At 36.9% G+C, this 21,147-nt stretch overlaps 1 protein-coding gene across 19 annotated transcripts in view; it reads left to right on the plus strand.

Annotated features, from left to right (window-relative positions):
* OMA1 (OMA1 zinc metallopeptidase) overlaps positions 1 to 21,147 on the plus strand; it is a 177,154-nt gene that overhangs the window by 50,832 nt on the left and 105,175 nt on the right. For 5 of the 19 annotated variants that reach the window (XM_084964976.1, XM_084964974.1, XM_084964977.1 and 2 more), the window contains exon 8: positions 115 to 264. In XM_084964976.1, coding sequence (XP_084821102.1) covers positions 115 to 264 — 150 coding nt within the window. Of the gene's footprint in view, positions 1 to 114; positions 265 to 8,858; positions 9,639 to 11,349; positions 13,487 to 15,318; positions 15,619 to 16,954; positions 18,155 to 21,147 lie in introns of those variants that run through there. The other 14 variants (XM_005665385.4, XM_084964971.1, XM_013999356.3 and 11 more) reach the window with 7 other exon arrangements.

The following is a 21,147-nucleotide window of genomic DNA, read 5'->3' on the forward strand; positions in this document are numbered from 1 at the left end:
TTGTATTAAAATGGTAAAAAAGTATTTTAAAAACATGTAGTGACATAAAGGCAAATTTAAAATAATGTTTTCATAAATAGGCTTACTTTGTGCTTTTATTAATTTTGGCTTTAGGCTTGTGTGGACGTCAGAGCCAGTTCAGTGTTTTGGCAGCAGATGGAATTTGCCGATAGCCTCTATGGTCATGCCAAGCTGCCAGAGTGGTTATCTACACACCCTTCTCATGGCAATCGAGCTGAGTACTTGGATACACTCATACCCCAGGTGAGCTAACGCTATATAAGGCAAGACATTATTTTTACTGTCATTTAGTTTTAACACTGTTGCTTGTGCTTAGAACAAGAGCACTACCCTGTCAACTATTTTGACTGCTCTCAGTTTTCAAAGGATTTGACTGAAAAGTAAATCCTGCTAGTCCACAAGTCTTGAGGAATAGATTGGTGTGTCCAGTGTAATATTTTAAAATTTTAAATGATTTGGTGAAAGTCTAAAACTCAAGGCATATTTTTCAACAGACTGATCATATTTTTTCTGTGTGATATCACTAAAAATACCCATTAATGCTGTTAATGAATGGTGCAAAAATTGGGGGTCAACTGGATATTAATTCTAGTAGGGATTCTGGAATTTGCTTTCTTAGGAGAAAAGAAAATCTCTTTCAGATTAGTTTGCTTTCTGGTTATTTCTTTAAAAAGATAAAATAAAGCATGTACTGTGTGGCTCTTTTTTTTTTTTTTTTTTTTTCTGTAGAATTCATTAATGGATCAAGCTGAAGCAGCTTTCTCCCAAGTAGTATTCACTATCTTCTAAAAATATTTTGATTTAACATAATTCACAGTGTTTTCTGTGGTTTCCATACAGGTACAAAATGAATGTCCCACATCTATAAGCCAGGGTACATGCTTTCTTCTATATTACTTGCAGTAAATTTTCTGATTGATTATAAAAGCAGGATATTCTTTAGCAATTTAAGAATTTGTTTTGGGCTATTTGCTAAAGGATAACATAATAGATAAAAGTATATTATAAAAGTATCTTTACATATGACTTCAAATTCAGGTTAATAAACATTGAGTACATATTATAAGAAAGGAATGATGTTAAATATGGAGATATAAAAGAAGTAATACATGGTCTTGATACTTTCAGGATACTAAGATAAGTACAAAATGATTTTTAGTATAACAGGAAATATGATTTATCATATGAAACATAAGAAATATTGAGGTATACATTTTGAGGTATAATTTTGCTTCTTGTTTGGGGTAAGATTCATTTATTCATTTAAATGGTCAAAACTTATTAATATTCATTTGTTAATCTACCATTCTGTCTGCATTCTTTTGCTAGGGAATGAGCAAAGAACAAAGCAGTCTCTGTTTTCTTGGAGCTAATATTCTAGTTAGGTAATGCAAATAATAAACAAAAACAAAGATCCATACAGGAGTTCCCTGGTGGCCTTGTGTATTAAGGATCTAGCTTTGTCACTGCAGCAGCTTGGGTCACTGCTGTGGTGAGTTCAATTCCTGGCCCAGGAACTTAGGCATGATGCAGGTATGGCCAAATAAACAACAAAACCAAACATACATATAGTCTGTCAAGCAGTGATAACCACGTTGGGGGAAAACAAAGCAGGTTAAAGTCAGTAGGGAGGGCTGGGCAGCATGGCAGCTGTGCTAGTCTGTGTTGGTTTGTCAAGGAAGGCCACACTGAACAGGATCTGGAATGAAGCCAGGGAGCAAGTCTTGTGGATATCTGGGAAAAGAGTCTTTTAGGCTGAGGAAGCAACAGATGCCCTGGACTTGAAGTGAGAGTATGCTCAGTGTGTTCAAAGAATAGCCAGGAGGACTTTGAGACTGAATGGAGTAAGAGAGGGGAGCATGGTTGAGATGGAGCAGGAGCTGAACCATGAAGGGTCTTTTGTACGTTCATAAGGACTTGACTTTTGTTTCAAGTGATTTGGGAAGCTGAGAGAGGGTTTTGAGCAGAAGAGGGGCTTGATCTGACTCACGCATCTTGCAGTGATCACTGGGGCTCCTGTGTGGAGAGTAGACTGTAGCGGAGCAGAGATGGACTCGGGAGACTATTTAAGCATCTTGCAATGATCCTGATAAGAGATTCTGGAGGCAGAGCAGAAGGAGAGAACTGGTTAGATTTTGAATATGTTTTGAAAGGAATGATGATAGGATTTGTTGATAATTTGGGCATGTTTTGTGCCTTTTATGAGTAGTGGGGACAACCAGGCAAGGGTTCTTGAGACTATCATAAATGTATTCCATTTATACTCTTAATTTGAAGAAAAAACATGTCAGAAAGAAACAGCAGTGAAGTTTACTTGATATAGTCTGTAGCAATTACTCATCCTAAAAGGCAGCACAAGACTGGGACAGTATGTGTTTGGTTAGTACCTGACTTGTGTTGAAGAGCGCTGACTCCGGTCAGTGTTGTCTTAGTGCTCCTAAGCCCAGGGACCGCATACCACCCAGGGAGCCTTCACCTGTCTCCAAAGCCACAGTAGCCACATGGATTTCTCTTGGCATTTCCTTTCTTTGTAATTGTTTCCAGTGAAATTCCAAATATATATGATTTGCTTAAACTGGATAATGAATTCTACCCAACTTTTATCTGAAGCCTGTCCTAAATTCTGAGTTTTTGTTTCATCATCAGATAACTGAGGATCTTGAGAGAAGTAATAAATATGCTTTAGAGAAGTCTTTAAAATAATAATGGCGATCCCGTTGTGGCTCAGTGGAAATGAACCTGAGTAGTATTCATGAGGACGCGGGTTCAATCCCTGGCCTTGCTCAGTGTGTTAAGGATGCAGCATTGTGTTCCTGTGAGCTGCAGTGTAGGTCACAGACGTGGCTCGGATCCTGCATTGCTATGGCTGTGGTATAGGCCAGCAACTGCAGCTCTGATTCAACCCCTAGCCTGGTAACTTCCATATGCTGTGGGTGTGGCCCTAGAAAAGACTAATAATAATGATAGTATTAATATTAATGAGTTGATTAGTGCGTATGAAGAAAAATGGTTGGAGAAACAGATATGTTATTTGGAAACCAATGACAAAAGAAAAAAGAGAGATATTTTTCTTCTAAAAATAAACTATCCTAAGTTCAGAAACTTAATTTGAAAGCCTCATATAATTTCTTGTATTTTCCCCCCAAGTGATTGAATTCAATTTGAAAGTAATAAAACTCTACTACAATATTGGGAATAATTCAGTGGGTTGAAGTGAAACTGATAGTTAGTGCAGGAGTATATTGTTAATTAGAATACATAGTCATAATTCAGAGATTGGAATTCCCTACTATCATAGGTCTAATTTCTGTAATGAAAGAAGCAATTCCTCAGGCGATATATAGAGTTATGTGAGTCTGTACTACTGAAGACTAGGTTTTGGGGGTTAGATTTTATTTAAGGTTTTTTCGCACTTAAGTGAGGACAATGTTGTATTCTACTTAAAGCTCCTGTCGTTTGATGTTCTGACAGTGTGCATGAGGCGATGTCCATCTCAAAGGTAGATGGGAACATAGCACCAGAATACAGAGGTATCTACTCAGAGAAGAGGATTTCAGAGTCACCCAAAAAAGGTGATCATTTCAGGAGTAGGATTAGGTGAGCTCCCCTAGAAAGTAAGCAGAGAAAATGATCCCGGACAGCTAACAGGATCATTAGGTGGGCTCCACATTTAATTGGTAGGAGGAAGACAGATATTGAAGCAGATCAGGTTTGTAGGAGGAGAAAAGACCAAGAAAATCAGGAAAATAAGATTCTTTGGTTCTATGAGAATATGAATCTTATTAATTTTGATTTTTTAAAATTTAACTTATTGACACATTTTTTAATCTTTTATATATTAAAGATATATATTTGATTCCTCGAATATTATCACAGAAGTATATTATTTCTTACTGTAGCATATCAACATTTAAGATGTTTTAAATGTATACTTTATGCATTCAACAAATATTTATTACCTGTTATGTGCCAGATTGTAGGTATTGTAGGTGCTGTGAACAAAAGAGACAAAAAAGCCTGCCCATGTCTTCTGCAGTAAAGGATAACAGATAATGAGTAAAATAAATTAGAAGTGTACAGAATAAATCACCAATATATTGTATGTTAGTAATGAGAGGGAGGAAAATAAAGGAAGAGGTATTGTGTGTTAGCTTGGGCTGTCATAACAGAATACCATAAACTGGGTAAGCTTAAACAACAGCAATTCATTTCTTCATAGGTTTGAAGGCTAGAAGTACAAGATCAAGGTTCTGTCTTAAGCAACAGAAATTCCCTTTTCTCAATTCTGAGGGCTGGAAGTCCAATAATAAGGTCCTGGCTGATTCAGTTTCTGGGGTGTCTCTTCATGGCTGCAGACAGCTGCCTTCTCGCTGTGTCCCATGTGGTAGAGAGTGATTGCTCTAGTGTCTCGTCCTCTTCTGTTAAGGACACTATGACATCATGAGGGCCCCATCCTCATGACCTCGTCTAAACACAATTACCTCCCCAAAGCCCCATCTTTAAGTACTATCACACTGGAAATTAGAGCTTAGCATATGAATTCGGAGAGGTCACAGTTCATTCCATAGCTGATAGGTAGTGTGTGAGCAGCGGTGGTCATGCACTGGAATAGCTGTTTGAAATGGGGTTGGTCCAAGAACCTTGCACTGAGAGGATGGTATTTGAATAAGACTTGAAATGAGTGAGAGTGAGTCACATGGCTGTCTACGAGGAAGATCCTTCAGGCAGAGGGAGGAGTGAGTCCAAGTCCCTGAGGCAGGAGTGAGCCTGGTGTAGTCGAGGACCAGCAGGAAACAGGTGTATCTGGATGCAGTAAATGGAGGGGGCGGGTTTTGTTGCCCTGCAGAAAGAAAGGATTTTGGCTTCTGCTTAGATAGGGAACACCAGTGGAGGGTTTTAAGCAGAGAACTGGAAGAGAACGGGGTCTGAATTACGTTTGAAAAGAATGTGATCCACGGCTCCTACAAGGCAGTGCAATCATGTAATTTTGGAGTGTTTTAGTATAGTGTATTGTTTTGAAAATAGATTGGTTCCTTTTTGTTCTGTTTTGTTTCTAAATCAAGAAAACACCCCCAAATTAGAAAAAAGTATATGCTTTTCTAAATGTGAATTCTGAGATAAAGTGTGTATAAATGCCCAAATATAATCCTGTGATCCACTAGCATTTAAAAAGGATAAATATAGGGTTATAATAATACTGTTATTTGTAGTTAATAATATGATACGTTATAATTTTATTTACTTGAAAAAATCAGTTAAATTTAGGAAACACATAGCCCACATACTTGGTTACCATAACAACTTGGGTGATAAATTGAAGAACAGATGTTATGTCAACCTGTTGATGTTTAATAGTATGACAGATTTGAGATTATAGTGGTAATTTCAGATTTCAAATTTATATGTACCATACATTGTCCTTGAAAGAGATACCTCATTGAATTTTCTTTTTGTAAGTATTGTTACACAATACGAATAGATGTGAATAAGAGAAATTGTATGATAACCCAGGGTCGAAATTTACTTGAAAGATTTATTTTACAACTGAAAGCATTTACGCTGAATTTTTTTTATTATTTTTTCCCTCACCAACTCTGTGCCATCCTTTCCTTGGCAAAAGGGAAGGGGATGGAGGATAATGGAATATGAAAAAAAAATTTAATTTGGACTTAACTAGTTATCTGCTGTTATGTTATTGTAATTGTGATTTTTAATAGGATTTATTTTTTGATGTTCTTAGAATTTTTAATGTCAGCTTTATTTGTAAACTGTTTTTTAATTCTTGAGTTTCAAATTTACTACATTTAATTTTTAGATAGGAGAATCACTCCGTGGCAGACTGTAAATGTGTTCCTTTTAATTTCATTTTATTTCAAATTCTTTGAACTTTGAGGAGGCTGGAGGTTTTCACTCATGTGTAAATCATTCTTAAGCATTTATAATTGGACAAAGTAAATGCATAAATCATTAATATTATACATCTTATGAGTAGAAAATATGGGAGTGTTTAACATGACGTGAATGTAGTTGTTGCCAATGCACACAAACATTCACTGTTCACCTTGCAGAATTTCATTTTGTCTGTCATGAGGAGTGTTGAGGAAAAGGCAAATATCATAGCAGCTACCGTAATTGAATTGGCCTCTGAATCCTATAAAGCCGGGAAGCCTGACAGTAACATTGTCTAAAACCTTAAAAAAATATTATGGTGCATATGATGTGTATCTACTTGAGACTGAAATAAATGGGCTGTTGGAAAAAAAATCACTTTTGAGGGAAAGGGGAGAAAAGTAATGATATTTTTAGAAAAATGGAGGTGACTTTTTTCGCTTGAAGTGTCTTGGGTTCTATTTTCAAAGGAAGCTTTTCATCTAATCACAGGCTTCTTTGTCATTATTTTTGTTTTCTTTTTAAAATTTAATTATTATAGTTTGTTTCTTATGAATAAGTAATTGCTGTTTTACTTGATAATGTGGTACCTAGAAGAATTCTGATACATATCAGCAGTTTTATAATTACTTCAGTTGTCACTGGGCATAAATACAGCCATTTCTTAATACACGATTCTCATATGTTAGGAATGGTTGATTATAAAATTTTATTTGAAAACATTTTCTTATTTTATCATTTCAGGGGATACTTTTTTCTGTGTCAAGATGGCTTTAATTTTTAATTTTTTATGTTTATTTACTTAAAATTATCAGTTACTTATACTTACCTTAGACCACCTCAAAAATTAGTCAGACTCATATTTCCTGTTGTGGCTCTGCAGGGTAAGGACCTGACGTTGTCTCTGTGAGGATGTGGGTTCGATCCCTGGCTTTACTCAGTGGATTAGGGATCTGGTGTTGCCACAGGCTGCATAGGTCGCAGGTGCAGTTTGGATCTGATATTGTTGTAGCTGTGGCATAGGCCTCAGCTGCAGCTCCAATTCAACCTTGGGAACTTCCATATTTCCATATGCTGCAGGTGCAGCTGTAAAAAAAAAAAAAAAAAAAAATTAGACTCCCCATTGCAGTTTTAGAAAAGAAATGAGTTAGAGGGGGAAAGAAATATTTTTAAGGTAAAATCATGACCTATACAAATATAAAATGAACTCTATCTGAAATTTAATTTGGTTATTATTAATGAGGGAGCCAGTAATAGCTTACAACTAGCTCAGATGGTGTAAAATATACAAATATGAGCAAAACTGACAGAAGGTAATAATTGGTTGCATTCCACCAGACATAGTTCATTTCTTTTTCTGTGGACAAGTTTCATTTGCATTGCTTCAAGTTTTCTGTAACATACAGAGTGATAAAATAGCTCTAAGGCCTTGAAATGCAGATGCACTTGACGGGACACCACATTATCTTTTATGCCCGTTTCAAATTCTTTCACAGTTTTCTTTGTTTTTGTTTATTATTGCCTTCCAAGTAGATACCAATCAAATCATCCTGTCAGACTAACACATAAACATAAATTCTTGTTTTGTTATTTTTAAGTAGCTATATAGGTATTCTTCTGTTTTCTCTCTCCTTAAGTGGTAACCTACTAGTCTCATTAGTTTCTGTTAAATTTATTCTGGTGAGTTTTTTGCATTGAGGTTATTGATACTAATATTCTAGATCTTTTGAAAAGTACATGTCTGCCTTCAGAAATTACGGGAGACATTTGGAAATTGAGAGTGTATAAAGGGACTGGTTTCATTTTTCAGGAGAAATATTTAAGCTTCTCATGAGCGTTTTAGAACTAAAGATATAGATGTAAAATCAAGAATGAAGTTACAGAAATGCCAAAATGTTAGAGGAGAAAGGTTTTTTTTTTAAGAACTTTTTTTAGTTTTATTTTTGATTACAAAAAGTTTCTTTTGCTTGTTTTGTTTTCTGTTTGGGCCTTACCTGTGGCATGTGGAAGTTTCCAGGCCAGGGAAAGAACCTGAACTGCAATAGCGACCCAAGCCGCTGCAGTGACAATGTCAGATCCTTAACCTGCTATGCTACAAGGGAACTCCTACTTTTGATTACAAAATTATAAAAACAAATGTAAAGATAGAGAATAATTTTAATAATTTAATGAGCCCCCATTTTTACTTACTCAATTCAGAAGTATCAGCTTTTTTATATACATGCTTCATCTGACCTTTCTCTTATTTCTTTCCCCAGAGGTATTTTAATGCAAATTCTAGACATGAGGGCTTTTCTTCCTAATTACTATTGCATTTTAGAAAGTAGTATCATTTTCTTCCATAATCATATCATTATCATAGCTAGGAAAATTAAGTAATTCCTTAATAAAATTAAATATCCTGTGCATATTCAGATTTCTCTGTCTTATAGTCCTACGATTGGTTTTTTTTCAAAGCACAGTCTGTTAAGACTCATATATTACATTTGGTTGTTATATTCCTTCAGTTTCTGACTTTAGAATAGTACCCCTCCCCTTTGTTTTGTTTGTTTTTAAACATGCCATTGACCTGTTGAATAAATCTAGTCCCACATTCTAGATTTATCTGGTTGCTTCTTTGTGATATTGACTAACTTCTTTCCCTGTATACCTATAAATGGAAGTTAAATTTTAGCAAGAATATTTTATAGGTGGTACAACTTTGCTTCATATTGCTTCACATTAGGATTTTTTTAATCTGGCTGCTCCGCATTTAGTGATGCCACATTTGATCAGGAGTTTGGAAGGTGATGGCCTAACCGGTTACTTGCTTTGAAAACGTGGTTTTCCCCCTTATGGCCAACAAGTGGTTGTGGGATAGTGATTTGGCTCTCTGCGAAAGAGGGAGTTCTTCAGCAACCTGAGGAATGTTTTTGATTGAGGAAATATCATCCTCCTCTGTCTCAAAGGCTAAGCTGAATGTGTGTCTTCAGGAGGAGTCTATGAGCAGTGAAGAAGAAACTCAGACCAGCCAAGTCAACTCTAATGGGGTAAAAGATGTTGCAGCCACATCTTTCTTCTATTCAAGAATAGATTTAAGATGTATGTAAGAGAGATTTTATAAAAATCTAAATGATGATGAGTGCATAAGAGTTGAAAAGAAAGGAGAGATGATCATAGGTAATTGTATTTAAAAGACTATGTAGTTTCTGAGTATCCTTAACTATAAACACCACAAGGACCCTCATCTAAACTAAATCCAACAGTAATAACAACGAGAATAAGTACCCTGAACTGTCCATTTTCCCCAGTAAGATAAGCTTCAAGGGGTAAAAAAATCTAAAAAACAAAGCCAAATCTTAAGTCTCAGGTTTTTTAATTTTTACTGCTTTGGAGGGATGGCCTGAGTGATGAGGAGAACTACAGAGGTGACACCACCTGAAGCTGCCATGGGAAGGGTGATTTCCCTACGTGGAGAGTGGCAGAAGATGAAAGAACCACTTCTCAAGTGTAAGATACATCCATTTCAGAATATTGCTAAACTCGTGAATACGGCAGAAAAGCTGTAAAACTTCCACTAGAGGCTGTAAAGAGCAAAATTGATGCCCCAGAGCAAAGACTTATTGATGCTTGAAGATAGAGAGGAACATAACACAACCAAATTAAAACATTCAAAGCTAAAAAGTAATGTCTGAAAAAATGGAAGAATATTGAAGGCAAGAGGAAATCCAGGCTGCCATGTGACAGTGGTAAGGACCAGTTCATTCATTCATGTCTTCGTTTCCTTGAGTATAGTTACTATATCACATTTTTTGATTTCTCAAGATAGGTTTCTAGAAGAATCTCAGAGCATCATGCATGAAAGGCCAGATGTGAACATTCCTAGTTAAAGTTATCAAGTGTTTAATCTTTATTACAAAGGAAGGCTCTTACAGGATGCCAAAGCATAAAGAAAAAAATTTTAAATGCTTAAGAATAAGAATGACTTTGGATCTGACTTTTCAGACTTCGGAGAAGTGTAAGAGTTTAAGGGAGAAAGAAACAAAACAAACAAAAAACAATTGAACTAATACACTTTGCTATGGTATCTAGCCAAACCAACTTTTCTTTAAAACAGAAGATCCCTTAATAAACGAAACATGTAAAAAAATATATCAGTAAAGTGCACTACCAGTGCTTCTTTCCAAAATTCACTGGCATGCAAGAATTATACAAAATATATAGTTTAGTTTACGTAGGATTGTGATTATAGCTCACACCCTGCTATTCTTAGAAAATCACAGATCACTTAAGGAACTAACAAAGAATTGAGTTGAATGTACAAAAAGTAAGATTTAACTGACATTAAATGCTTGGAATTAGATGTGTATTTTCTTCTCAAATGTGCATAAATCTTTTATAACAATATTGGTCAAATAACTTTCTTGGACAAAAACTTGTGTATGTAATATAAACAATTTACGGTTCAAATTGTCAGAACACAGTAAAAATTAAAAGATGTTTGACCATAAGAAAATTACAAATGTGTATGTATAAGGCAAGAGAGAAATCCATAAATAATCAGAATAGTGATGTAGTTATATTTTCATGGGTTGCTGTCAAACCTATATATAAAGAAAATTTTATCCATTTAAATCTCTGCATGAGTAATATAGAAAAAGAGAAAAGTAATGTGCCTTGGACAGGGAAAATTCCATTAATAAAAACCAAAAATAAAGCAAAATGATAGTAGTTAGTTCTTTGGGAAATTTAGTCAATGTGAAAATCATTAGACAATAAAATATAAATATGATCAGGAGAGAAGCTACAATAATTAACACACAGGAAAACCAAACTGTTTAGGAGAATGTTAGATATTAATTACTGGGCCAGGTCAAAATCAGAAATAATTAAAGTGTGTGCATGTGTAAGTGTAGGTGTGTGAGAATTGCCAAAGTGGATGCAGCGGGAAGTAGAAATTATAACGAAAATGAACCTCCTCAGATTAATTTTTAAGGAAGGAGGTAAGGTGTAATTAAATAAATAAAAAGCATATTAGAAACCCAAAGAGTCATAACAAATTGGCAAAGAAAAGGACAACTAGTCCCAATGGGGATTAACTCTGGAGAATTTTTTCAAAAGTTCAAAGAGTTAGTGAATAATTCAAAGTTCAGTGAATAATTAATTCTAACATCAGACTATAGAAAGGAACATTGTTGATTATTCAGTGAGCAAAATGTTAATCATTTTCTAAGCAAAAATGATTTTGTTTTGACAATTTGAAAAGAACAACACCTTTAAAAGGATTTATGGACTCGTGTCATTAACCAGCAAACAAGACAGTACTGCTTAATAGTAATTACTTACTCTGAGCACGTCAGTTATCCTTAGATGCATGGGTAGCATAATAAAAGCTGTAAACACAGAGGAAGACATTTAGGACTCACCTTTAATTCCTCTCTTCTTTTCCCCTCTGACTAGAAAATTCTGTTGACCTCTTCCACCAGGCATCGGTCTCTGTTAACACTGCTGCTGCCCCAGTCAAAGCCACCATCCTCTCTCCCCTAGGTTCACTGGAGTCAGATCTCCTATTTTAATTTTCTTGTTCAATTTTTCAACTCAATCCCTAACAACCTTTTTTTTTTTTAATCCATATTTTGTCTTTTCAGGACCACACCTGTGGCATATGGAGGGTCCCAGGCTAGGGGTTGTATCAGAACTGTAGCTGCCCGCCTACGCCAGAGCCACAGCAACGTGGGATCTGAGCCGCATCTGCCACCCACACCACAGCTCATGGCAACGCCAGATCCTTAACCCACTGATCGAGGCCAAGGATCGAACCTGCGTCCTCATGGATACAGTCGGGTTCGTTAACCACTGAGCCATGATGGGAACTCCATATTTTCAATACAGTAGTTAGAATGCTCTTTTTAATGTCATTTCCATGGTTAAAATCTTTCAATGACTTCTCATTTAACTTTGAATAAAAATCCAAACTCCTTATTCAATCTTAAAATCATGTAATTTGACCACTCCCTGCCTGCTTCTCCAGCTTTTTTCACATGTTGCTCTCCTCAGGTTTTCCATGATTCCAGCTATTTTACATGGAGCTTATTTCCTCCTTACAGCTCTGCTGTTGGCTGATTTCTCTACCTGGAACATTCTTCCCTCAGCTCTTTACACAAATGTCCCCTCCTTGGGGAGGCTTTTCCTGATGCTTCAGTCTCAAATGTCTTCTCTTGCATGCAGTCATTGTCTAACACAACTTACTGGGTAATATCTTCTTGCACTTAAGTTCCCTTGTGTTCTTGTTTATTCTGTCCCCTCCTTTAGAATGTCAGGCCCTTCTTCTCTGCTGTATCCATAGTGCACAGGATCGTTTCCGAAATGCTTAGCAAATATTTGTTAAATTATTGTGTGATGGGTAATAATAGGAAAGATAAGTAATAGAATACTGGATTAAAAATAGAAAAATTGGGCAGTGCAATTGAGTAACAGTTATATTCTCTCATAGAAGTTTAGCATAAAACAAATTAATAATTCATAATGGGGAAAGGCTGCTTATAGAAAGTAGTGAAAAAAATAGCAGTAGTCTATGAAGTTTGGGGTTTTAATTCGACCCACCTACCTAACTTTGAGGGAACTACCTAATCTAACATTCAGTGTTCCGGGATAGCAGTACCTCCTGGATGTTTTAAGTATGCACTTGTATATTTGTGTGGGTGAGGTCCTGCCTCCTACCCTCTCTCCCTTATAAGACACTTGAATGATAAGTGTTCTACACTGAGCTCAAGATTTCAAAAGTGGTTCAAAGCATAACCAATTTAGATAACATGTAAAATACCTGCACAGTGCAGGGCACATAGAAAGTGAACAGTAAACATTAATTCCTTCCACTCCCAGCTAGAATCTTTAGGCTGGCTAATTCTGTATTTAACCCAGATCTTCCATGGGACTCTTAGAACTGTATATTCTTGCTATTAGAGTACGTTCCTGCTTTCTCGTAGATTGTAAACTCTTACAAGTGTTTTTCCTGTGACATTTATCATAATGACTTATTCATAGCTTGTGCTCTATAATGTTTGTTTAAAATTCAGCATGCATTTATTAAGTGCCTATTATGTGCAGTGCATGAAGTTAAACAAAGAAAAAGTAAAGGAAATGGAAAGGCGTATTCTAGCTGTACAGTGAGAAGATGTTTCTTACTTTTAAAGGGAAGAAGGCAAGGTAGATTTGAATTTATAAAAATAAAAGATGTTGACACCATGAAATATAATAAAATAAATGTGAAAGGGAAGGTGAACAAAGAATATTTTACCAACATGTGATAAAATCTTACTATGCAAAATAGGTGAAGATTTGTTGGAAATAGGATATATTTTATAACAGAATTCTGCTTGATAGGTAGAGGAGGAAAAAAAATCACACATGAAGAAGTAGTAGTAGAAAGCCTTTATGAAGTTTAGTTTTTTTAGAAATTAAGGAAATGTAGCTCAGACATCTCCAAAGTATGTTTTATCCAGAAAAGATTTACTCAGGAAACATTTTTCTGGTGCCAAAAAAATTAGGACAAACACATGTAATGCAAAAATATTAAAAACAACAACAACAACAAAAATGGGTTCTAATCTCTTTTTTCCTAGAAGGACTTTTTACTTCCATGCCAGCTTTTTAAAAAGCAAACTCTGACTTTTAAGAGCAATTTTAGATTCATAGCAAATGGAAGGTGCCACAGCATTCATACCTTAAGTGGAAGGTGCAGAGATTTTCCATATACCTCTGGCTTGCATTTGACACAGCCTCTCCTGCTGTCACAGTCTAGCACCAAGGGTACATTTGTTAGAGCAGATGAACCTACACTGTCCCATCGTTGTGACCCAAAGTCCATAGCTTACTTTACTGTTCACTCTTAGTGTTGAACATTCTGAGTTTTGATAAATGCACAATGACATGTACTTATCATTATAGTGCCACAGAGAGTATTTTCATTGTCCTGTGACTACTCTGCTCTGCATGTTCATCCCTCTTTTCCCCCTAACGTCTGACAACCATGGATCTTTTTAGTATCTCCATACTAACGCTAGGTATTGTAAGTGGAATTATAAACCATGTAGTCTTTTCAGATGGGCTTTCTCCACTCAGGAACATGCATTTAAGGTTCCTCCATGTCTTTTTATGGCATGATGACTGCTTCTTCTTAGCACCGAGTAATAGTCCATTGTCAGCTTGTCACACAGTTTATTTATCCATTCACCTACTAAATGACATCCTGGTTGCTTCTTAGTTTGGGCAAGTGCAAGTAAATAAACAAACAAGCACTGAGCAGTTTCTTGTTTCCTGCCAGTCGCTTAACCTGTTTAGGGCTCAATTTCCTTCTCTGTAAAATTTAACAGATGATTTCTAGGGATCCTAAGATTAAAAATTACGTGGTTATCTAGATAACAATCATGAAATCTTACATTATACTGACTACGAATAACTCAGATGTCAGGTGTGCCTTATGCTGATGAATTTATAAGTTGATAGAGCCTTTCTGGTGAAAACAGTTTGGTCCTATTTAATAAAAATCATTCTCTCTTTCTTACTCTTTGATCAGATCAGTCTGTTGGGGTGGGGGGTGGGGGTGGGGTTGTCCTTCAAGTAAACCAAAATAGAGGTTAAAAAAAAAAAATCTTTTTTTAAAAGTTTTCATAGCGTGATGGTTGATATAAGCCAAATATAGCAAAACAAAACTATGGAAACAATTCAGATGCCCGGTAGTAGAGAAATGCAGAGTAAATTCTGTGAGGGCAGGGATCATGACTCTTTGTTCTGATCAGTGTGTACCCAGCATCTTCTAGTGTGGCCTAAGTATGTGTTGAGTGTAAAAATTCTGAAGAAAATAACTTAAGGGAAATAGAGCTTTACTGAACATAGACTGTAGGTGAGGGCCTTCTCGTCTTCTTGTGCTTGCTGCTTTGCACCTCTCCTTGCTAAACTGCTGTGCCAGCTGTTACCTGCTGAACTCCACACTGATACCAGTGCAGGCCTTGAGCCTGTGATATAGCAGCCGTGACAGACTGGCTTCTCACGGGGGAAAGAACATCAACAAGGGTGTAAAGGAGTTAACCAAGAGTAGACCACACGTCCCAGTTTTGCCAGGACCGTCTCAGTTTCTGCCTGATGTCTCAGTGTAAATCTTCCTTTCATAGCATTTCCTTTCACTCTCAGAGCTATCCTGGTTTGGACGGTGGGTCACCATTTAGCTGAGGGTCTGACTTTCTGCTACTTCAGTGCTATATAGTTGGGCAACATTTTCTTGTATTTTCAGTTCAGTTTACTTTAACAGATATTTACTGAACACTCCGTAGATGTAAGATACACATTACATCTATTTCGAGATAAAAAGAAAAGACAAGGCCCCTGTCACCATCACCAAAGAATTTCACTTTAATGCTTTTTCCTCTCTAGTTTATTATGGTAACTCCTTAGCCTCACTCAGAGTCAGAGTTCTCCTAGAGCCAAGCTCTTGCCCTGGCCTCAACCATTGAATATGAAATACACTCTTCTGGCTTGCCTCTGGTTGCATACCCCCCTCTCTCCTGTGGGACCCAAGGAACTATACCCACTTAAGAACCTGCGCCTTCACCACATGGCACGCTAATATTTGGAATAATGGAATCCTCGCCCAAGCACTTTTGAGGCTGCTTCCGGGGCCCGCGTGGACCTCTCCCCTTGGATACATGCAAACAGGACCCCTCACAGTGCCAGGTAAGCAGGGATGGGAGGAAAAGGGAGGAGCAGCAGGCCAGTGGTGGCAGCTGGGGTAGACCCCCTGTAACCTCACACATTCCAAAATCCAGGAATTTGAGTTCCGTTCCTGGCAGTTGGGGTCATTTCAAATGTCTGTTCCTCAAAGTAGAATAGAATGTTTTCCATGTAGTCATTTTAGATGTTTAAACATATGGTTTCTGAGCTTCCATTTGCATTCTTGCCATGGACCCCACAAATATCAGGAATAGCCCACTCAGAGTAAAACTTAGAATCTGTATTATGAGTTGTGAGATCCCACAGTCTGCTCCTGCCTCCTTCCCTGCTCTGCTGCGGCTGTGCTGGCTTCTAAAACACCCAGTCACGCTCCCATCTCAGGTCCTTGCACTCACTGCTGCTGCTTGGAATTTTCTCCTAGTGCCCATGGGACTTCTCCGTCGAGTTCTTGTCCTTAAGTCTTCTCCTCTCCCTATCAAGGAGACCTTGTATTTCTAGAATTTTACTACTCACCCAAATGCCAACTGCCCCCTTCCCTGCTTTACTTAAATTTAGAAGTAGTAAAAAAACTTTTTCTCCTAAATATCTTTTTTTAAAAAAAAACCTTAGGTGTTAAGACTTTTTTCCCTTTAAAATTTAGATAATGTCGTTATATTGCTATTTCCTAACTTTTCGGGTTTAGGTATTGTCTATTTATTCTCCCCCATAGAGAATGAGAACTAAACGGTCCTTTAACCAGTATCACAGCCTCTGCTTGCACACACGCATACCCAGCTCTCCTCCTTCCCAATAGAGTTAAGTTGTGATTTTGGTTAAAAACTGTAAACATTAGTCACAGCTGAGCCATATAGTATACTGTGATTACATTTCTTTTCCCTGCAGCATGTTATTTTTCCTGGAGTTGTAAATTGTCATGATTTCCATTTGCTTACTTTTCTAGGTTATTAGCATCAGTTCCACCCTGGACTGTCCCAATTATGTGTCTTCTTTCAGTATGTTCATATGTATTTACTTTTGTTTTCTTTTCCTTGAAAAAAGTCTGAGTCTTCAACCTCCAAGAAGGCTTGTTTATCCCCAGCAGGACAGTGGACAGTCCTTGCAAATATAGTTGTTTTTGCAAATTTCTCATTATATGAACAAATCATGAAAATGTTACTATTTACTATGAATTTATATATGGCTCTCTTTCAGCTGTTTTAATAAGATACCTTTTTTTCCAGAAGTACAGAATATGTTTTTATATTTAATTATTTTGCATAGAGCATGCTAGGAATTACTGGAATAATCTTGATAAATTTATTTATTTGTATATAATTTGTATTGTATTCTTTCCTTGTAGGCTCTCAAAATTAGAGAGGTCTGTAATTGCCCACCACTTTCTGGGCCAGACCCTCGATTACTATTCAAACTCAGCATGAAGCATTTTCTTGAAGAAGCAGAGAAAGAAGACCTGAATATCACTGTTAAACAGAAAATGGATACTCTTCCCATTCAAAACCAGAAGCAAATACCATTAACATGTATAGTTGAGAAATGAACTGCCAAATGAATTAAAATTTATGAGATACAGGATATATGAAGAATGTGGCAATCCTTATCATTTTTATGTTACTTTTTTAAAATGATGTTTGAAATAAAAAAGATACTCAGGGTCAAATCATGTATATTATAAGTATTATCTAAATTCTTATACTATGTATTTATTTTTCATGAAATATTGATAACATTTTAATCTATTTTAAAATATCTTCAGTGAGGAAAATGTCAGAGAATAAATTTATATTACACATTTTATGCTGTCTTATACTTTTGATTTGAAAGGCAGACTTCTCGTGGATGAAAAATCAGAATGTGCAGTAACTGTTGTTGTCGAGAGAGTTCCAGCTGAGCCTAAACTGGGTTTCAGAGTCTGGATGGCTGTGGTGAACTGGGAAACTGACAGTCTGAAATATGCAGAAACTGGCTTGCATAAGGGTGGGATTATGTGAAAAAGAAGGAGGACCTTGGGCTACAGACTTTCCTGGTCCTCACTTACGGCCTTTGAGGGATTAAGATAAAGTTGAAGAAGCTTCATCCATAGGGAGGCACAGATAGTGCTGCTAGTGGTCCAAGCGGCAAAGTGAGAAACAAGGGGAGTGTACTCCTGGTGCACTGAAGTCTTCAGAGGAAGTCAAGTCATCTTGGCTCCCTGAAGATGTTACAGTTTGGGGATCTCTGGGGTTCTCAGGGAAGGCAGACACCCTGTTTGTTCTCACTGAGCTATCACCAGGAGAGGTGGGCAAGGCCCCCAAGCTGATCTTCCTAAGCATCAGACACTGACAAAGGGCTGGATGAAGATGAGAGAAGCACAAGATACGTCGCTGGTGAGACCCAGAAATTACTGTATTATCTGAATGTGGAAATAGGTTTTAAAATTGTATTATTACTTATATATTATTTGTACTCCCAAACTGGTGAATTCTAGTAATGTTGAGATTATATTCCTAGAGGAACATTTTTCTTGAAACACGTTATATCAAATAAATAGTTTCTTAGAGAATTAAAGGGTTAAGAACCCACCTCTTGTTGAGTTTCTTCTATGAGCTGCTCTCATTTAATTCAACAACCTTATGAAGTAGGTTTTATTTAGGCAGACCTCAGAGATAGTGTAGATTTGGTTCCAGACTATCACAGTCAAGTAAATATCACAATAAAGCAAGTCATGAACTTTTTTGCTTCCCATTGCATATATAAAAGTGATGTTTATACTGTATTGTAGTCTATAGCATTATCTAAGAAATAATGTTATTGGGAAAATGGTACCAATAGGCTTGCTCAGTGGAGGGTTGCCACAAACCTTCACTTTGTAAAAACAGGGTATCTGCGAAGTGTGATAAAGTGAAGCACAATAAAATGAGGTATGCCTATATTTTCATTTTAAAATGAAAAACAGGCTTGGGGAGGTTATATGATATATCCAGTATCTCTTACCCAGAAAGTTCACAGCTAGGTCTATCTGACTACAAATCTGTCCACTTATACATGCTAAGATAGCTGAAAGCTAATCTAGCAAAAGAAAAGGAACAAGCTCTATTCTCAGTTGCTAGTTAGCTTCCTCATGTTCCTCATGACTTTGAGACAGGTAAAAATTTCCTTAGTATAAAATCAAGGATCATGTATATTATCCGTAGGACAATCTTCCAGGTGCCCCTCTCAGACCCTTTTATCAGACTTTACATGAAAAGCCTGGAGTGAGGCAGGATGGGAGTGGAACCTCTCGCCGTGCCTGTGAAAGCCTGTGACTTTCATTGGGGATGTATCCTGACACGACTACATTTTCTTAGATAAAATATTTACCTTGCTGTTAGGAAGACAAGTTCAGAACCTCTTTCTCTTTTCCAGGGCTTGATATACATTGCTCGAAAGGAATTTCTTGATCTGCACGCAAGACCACACGTGTAAGACAGAGATTCAGATTAATTGTTCACCATGCAGTCATTTTTTCCTCCCCTCGTGATGAGAGTTCTGTCACAGGCACTCTGTACATGTAAAGTCTTGTGGAGAATGTCACCTAGAGGTAAACAGTAAAACACACCATTAGATTTCCCTGTAGATTTCCTAAGAAACTTATGTTGTGGAGACCCTAGTCTATCTTTTTCTTCCATTCCCTTTTCACATCTAATTATATTGTTTGGACTTCCTAGAAAACATATGAAAGTGGACCTGGTGTCAGTGAAGAGAAAGCCTAGAGATGATTCCTTTATTGTGCAGAGGGAAAAGATTATTTTTAAACCCATGGAATCAATAAATATGAAAGAAGTGTCACATTTCAGCTCAGGGTTTTAGGGGAAATTACATAGCAATTGGTATGCAATATGGGTATATATGCTGTAAGCTGTATATGGAAATGACTTTTGTATATTCCGAGTTTAGTCGTGTAACTTCGTTTTAGTGCTTTTTACGTGCTCGTGGAATTTAGATGTTGTTGGTTGGTTAGCTTAGCTGTAAGGAGCGTGCTACTGATAAATTCAAGGCACAGATTCAGTCTAATCGTTTTTATGATCCAGATAGTTGTAAGACTATATCCTCTAAAACTAAGCTCAAAGAAAGTAAGTATGTTTAGTGCTGTGTCCCTAATACCTAATCAATTTTTGGCATATTAGCATTTTACTGATGAGGTACACTCAACATCATCTGGTCAAAGGATCAAAAGAAAAAGAAAAGGAGAAATAATAGCACATGGTGAAATTTCTGCCTTTTGATAGCCATGGGTCCCTGGGCGAGTCACTTAGACTTTCTAACCCTCATTTCTTCATTTGTAAAATGGGAATAATACATTCTTACCTCATAGGTTAACATGATGATTAAGGGAAATCATGTCCTGAAAGCATTCAGCACAATGTCTAGAGCTCCAGACATAATAAAAATAGCTACAATTTATTGAGTTCTTACTTCGTACTAAGCACTGTGCTAAGCATTTTTCAAGCACTGTTGAATCTCACTGCAACCCTATATATGATAGATATTATATTATCCCCCATTATAGATCAAGAAACTGACGTTTAGGGGGTTAATGAAACTGACTGAAGGTTACATGGTGTATTTCTTAAGATTATTTTACTTGCAAGAACAGAAAAACCAACTCAAACTCAGTCAAGAAAATGTATTGCCTTACCTAACAGAAAAGCCCACAAATACACTAGCTTTGGACACAGTGTAGTCCAGAGGGTCACGATATCATTAGAGCAATGGCTCTTTTTCGCTGTGATTTTTCTCAGTTCTGGCTTCACTCTTCCCCAGATGGTATCAGGGTCACATTCAGGTGGGAAGAGTGACTCATCTTGAAACTCTTGAAACAAAGCCTTCAACACAAACAGTCACACTGTGGTCCTGCTTCCAGGGCTCAGAGAATCTCAGAAGCAGTCACTGTGGCAGGGGATGGGATTATCCTGACTGGCTGAGGATGCATACAGACGACAGCACCCAAATAGAGCACTACGCTGTGGTGGGGGACATGCAACCGCAGGCTTTGTTAAGCAATAAAAACCTGTTACTTTGTCCTCTTTGAGCAGGCAAAGAAACAAAACCATTCCTTAAAGATTGGTCTGAAATGGTATTTCATCTGAACAAAAACAATGTTGCATAAATTTTACATTAATATCAAAGTGAATTTGCATTGATATTATTTGCTTTACCATTTACAAGATCTTTTTTTATTTGTTTTTTGACTTGAACTTTCTCGTGTCCTCAGAACCAAGCTATGAGATTGGAAGGACAAGTGGTATTTAATCATAGGGGAGAATGCTCACATTGGGGGAATCAGGAAGTTATCCAAGCAGGCACTTCAAGTAATGGCTGAACTGGTGTTGGAAGAAAAGGATTCCTTGATTTGTAATCGTGTGCTCCACATGTGTAGAGGTCTCGTAATACCACATTCTTGGGAGAGAGAGGTAGTACTTGTATCTTTTTATCTGGAAACCCAAGCTCAAAGGTATTAACCAACTGTGCACCCAGAACTGCTCAGCAAGTAAAGGCAGAACTGAGACTCCAACC

This window comes from Sus scrofa, chromosome 6, assembly GCF_054392235.1.
Source record: "Sus scrofa isolate SSC_HxYL_T2T_F1_AM1 chromosome 6, Sscrofa_HxYL_maternal_Yorkshire_Landrace_v2.0, whole genome shotgun sequence".
Lineage (NCBI taxonomy): Eukaryota > Metazoa > Chordata > Mammalia > Artiodactyla > Suidae > Sus > Sus scrofa.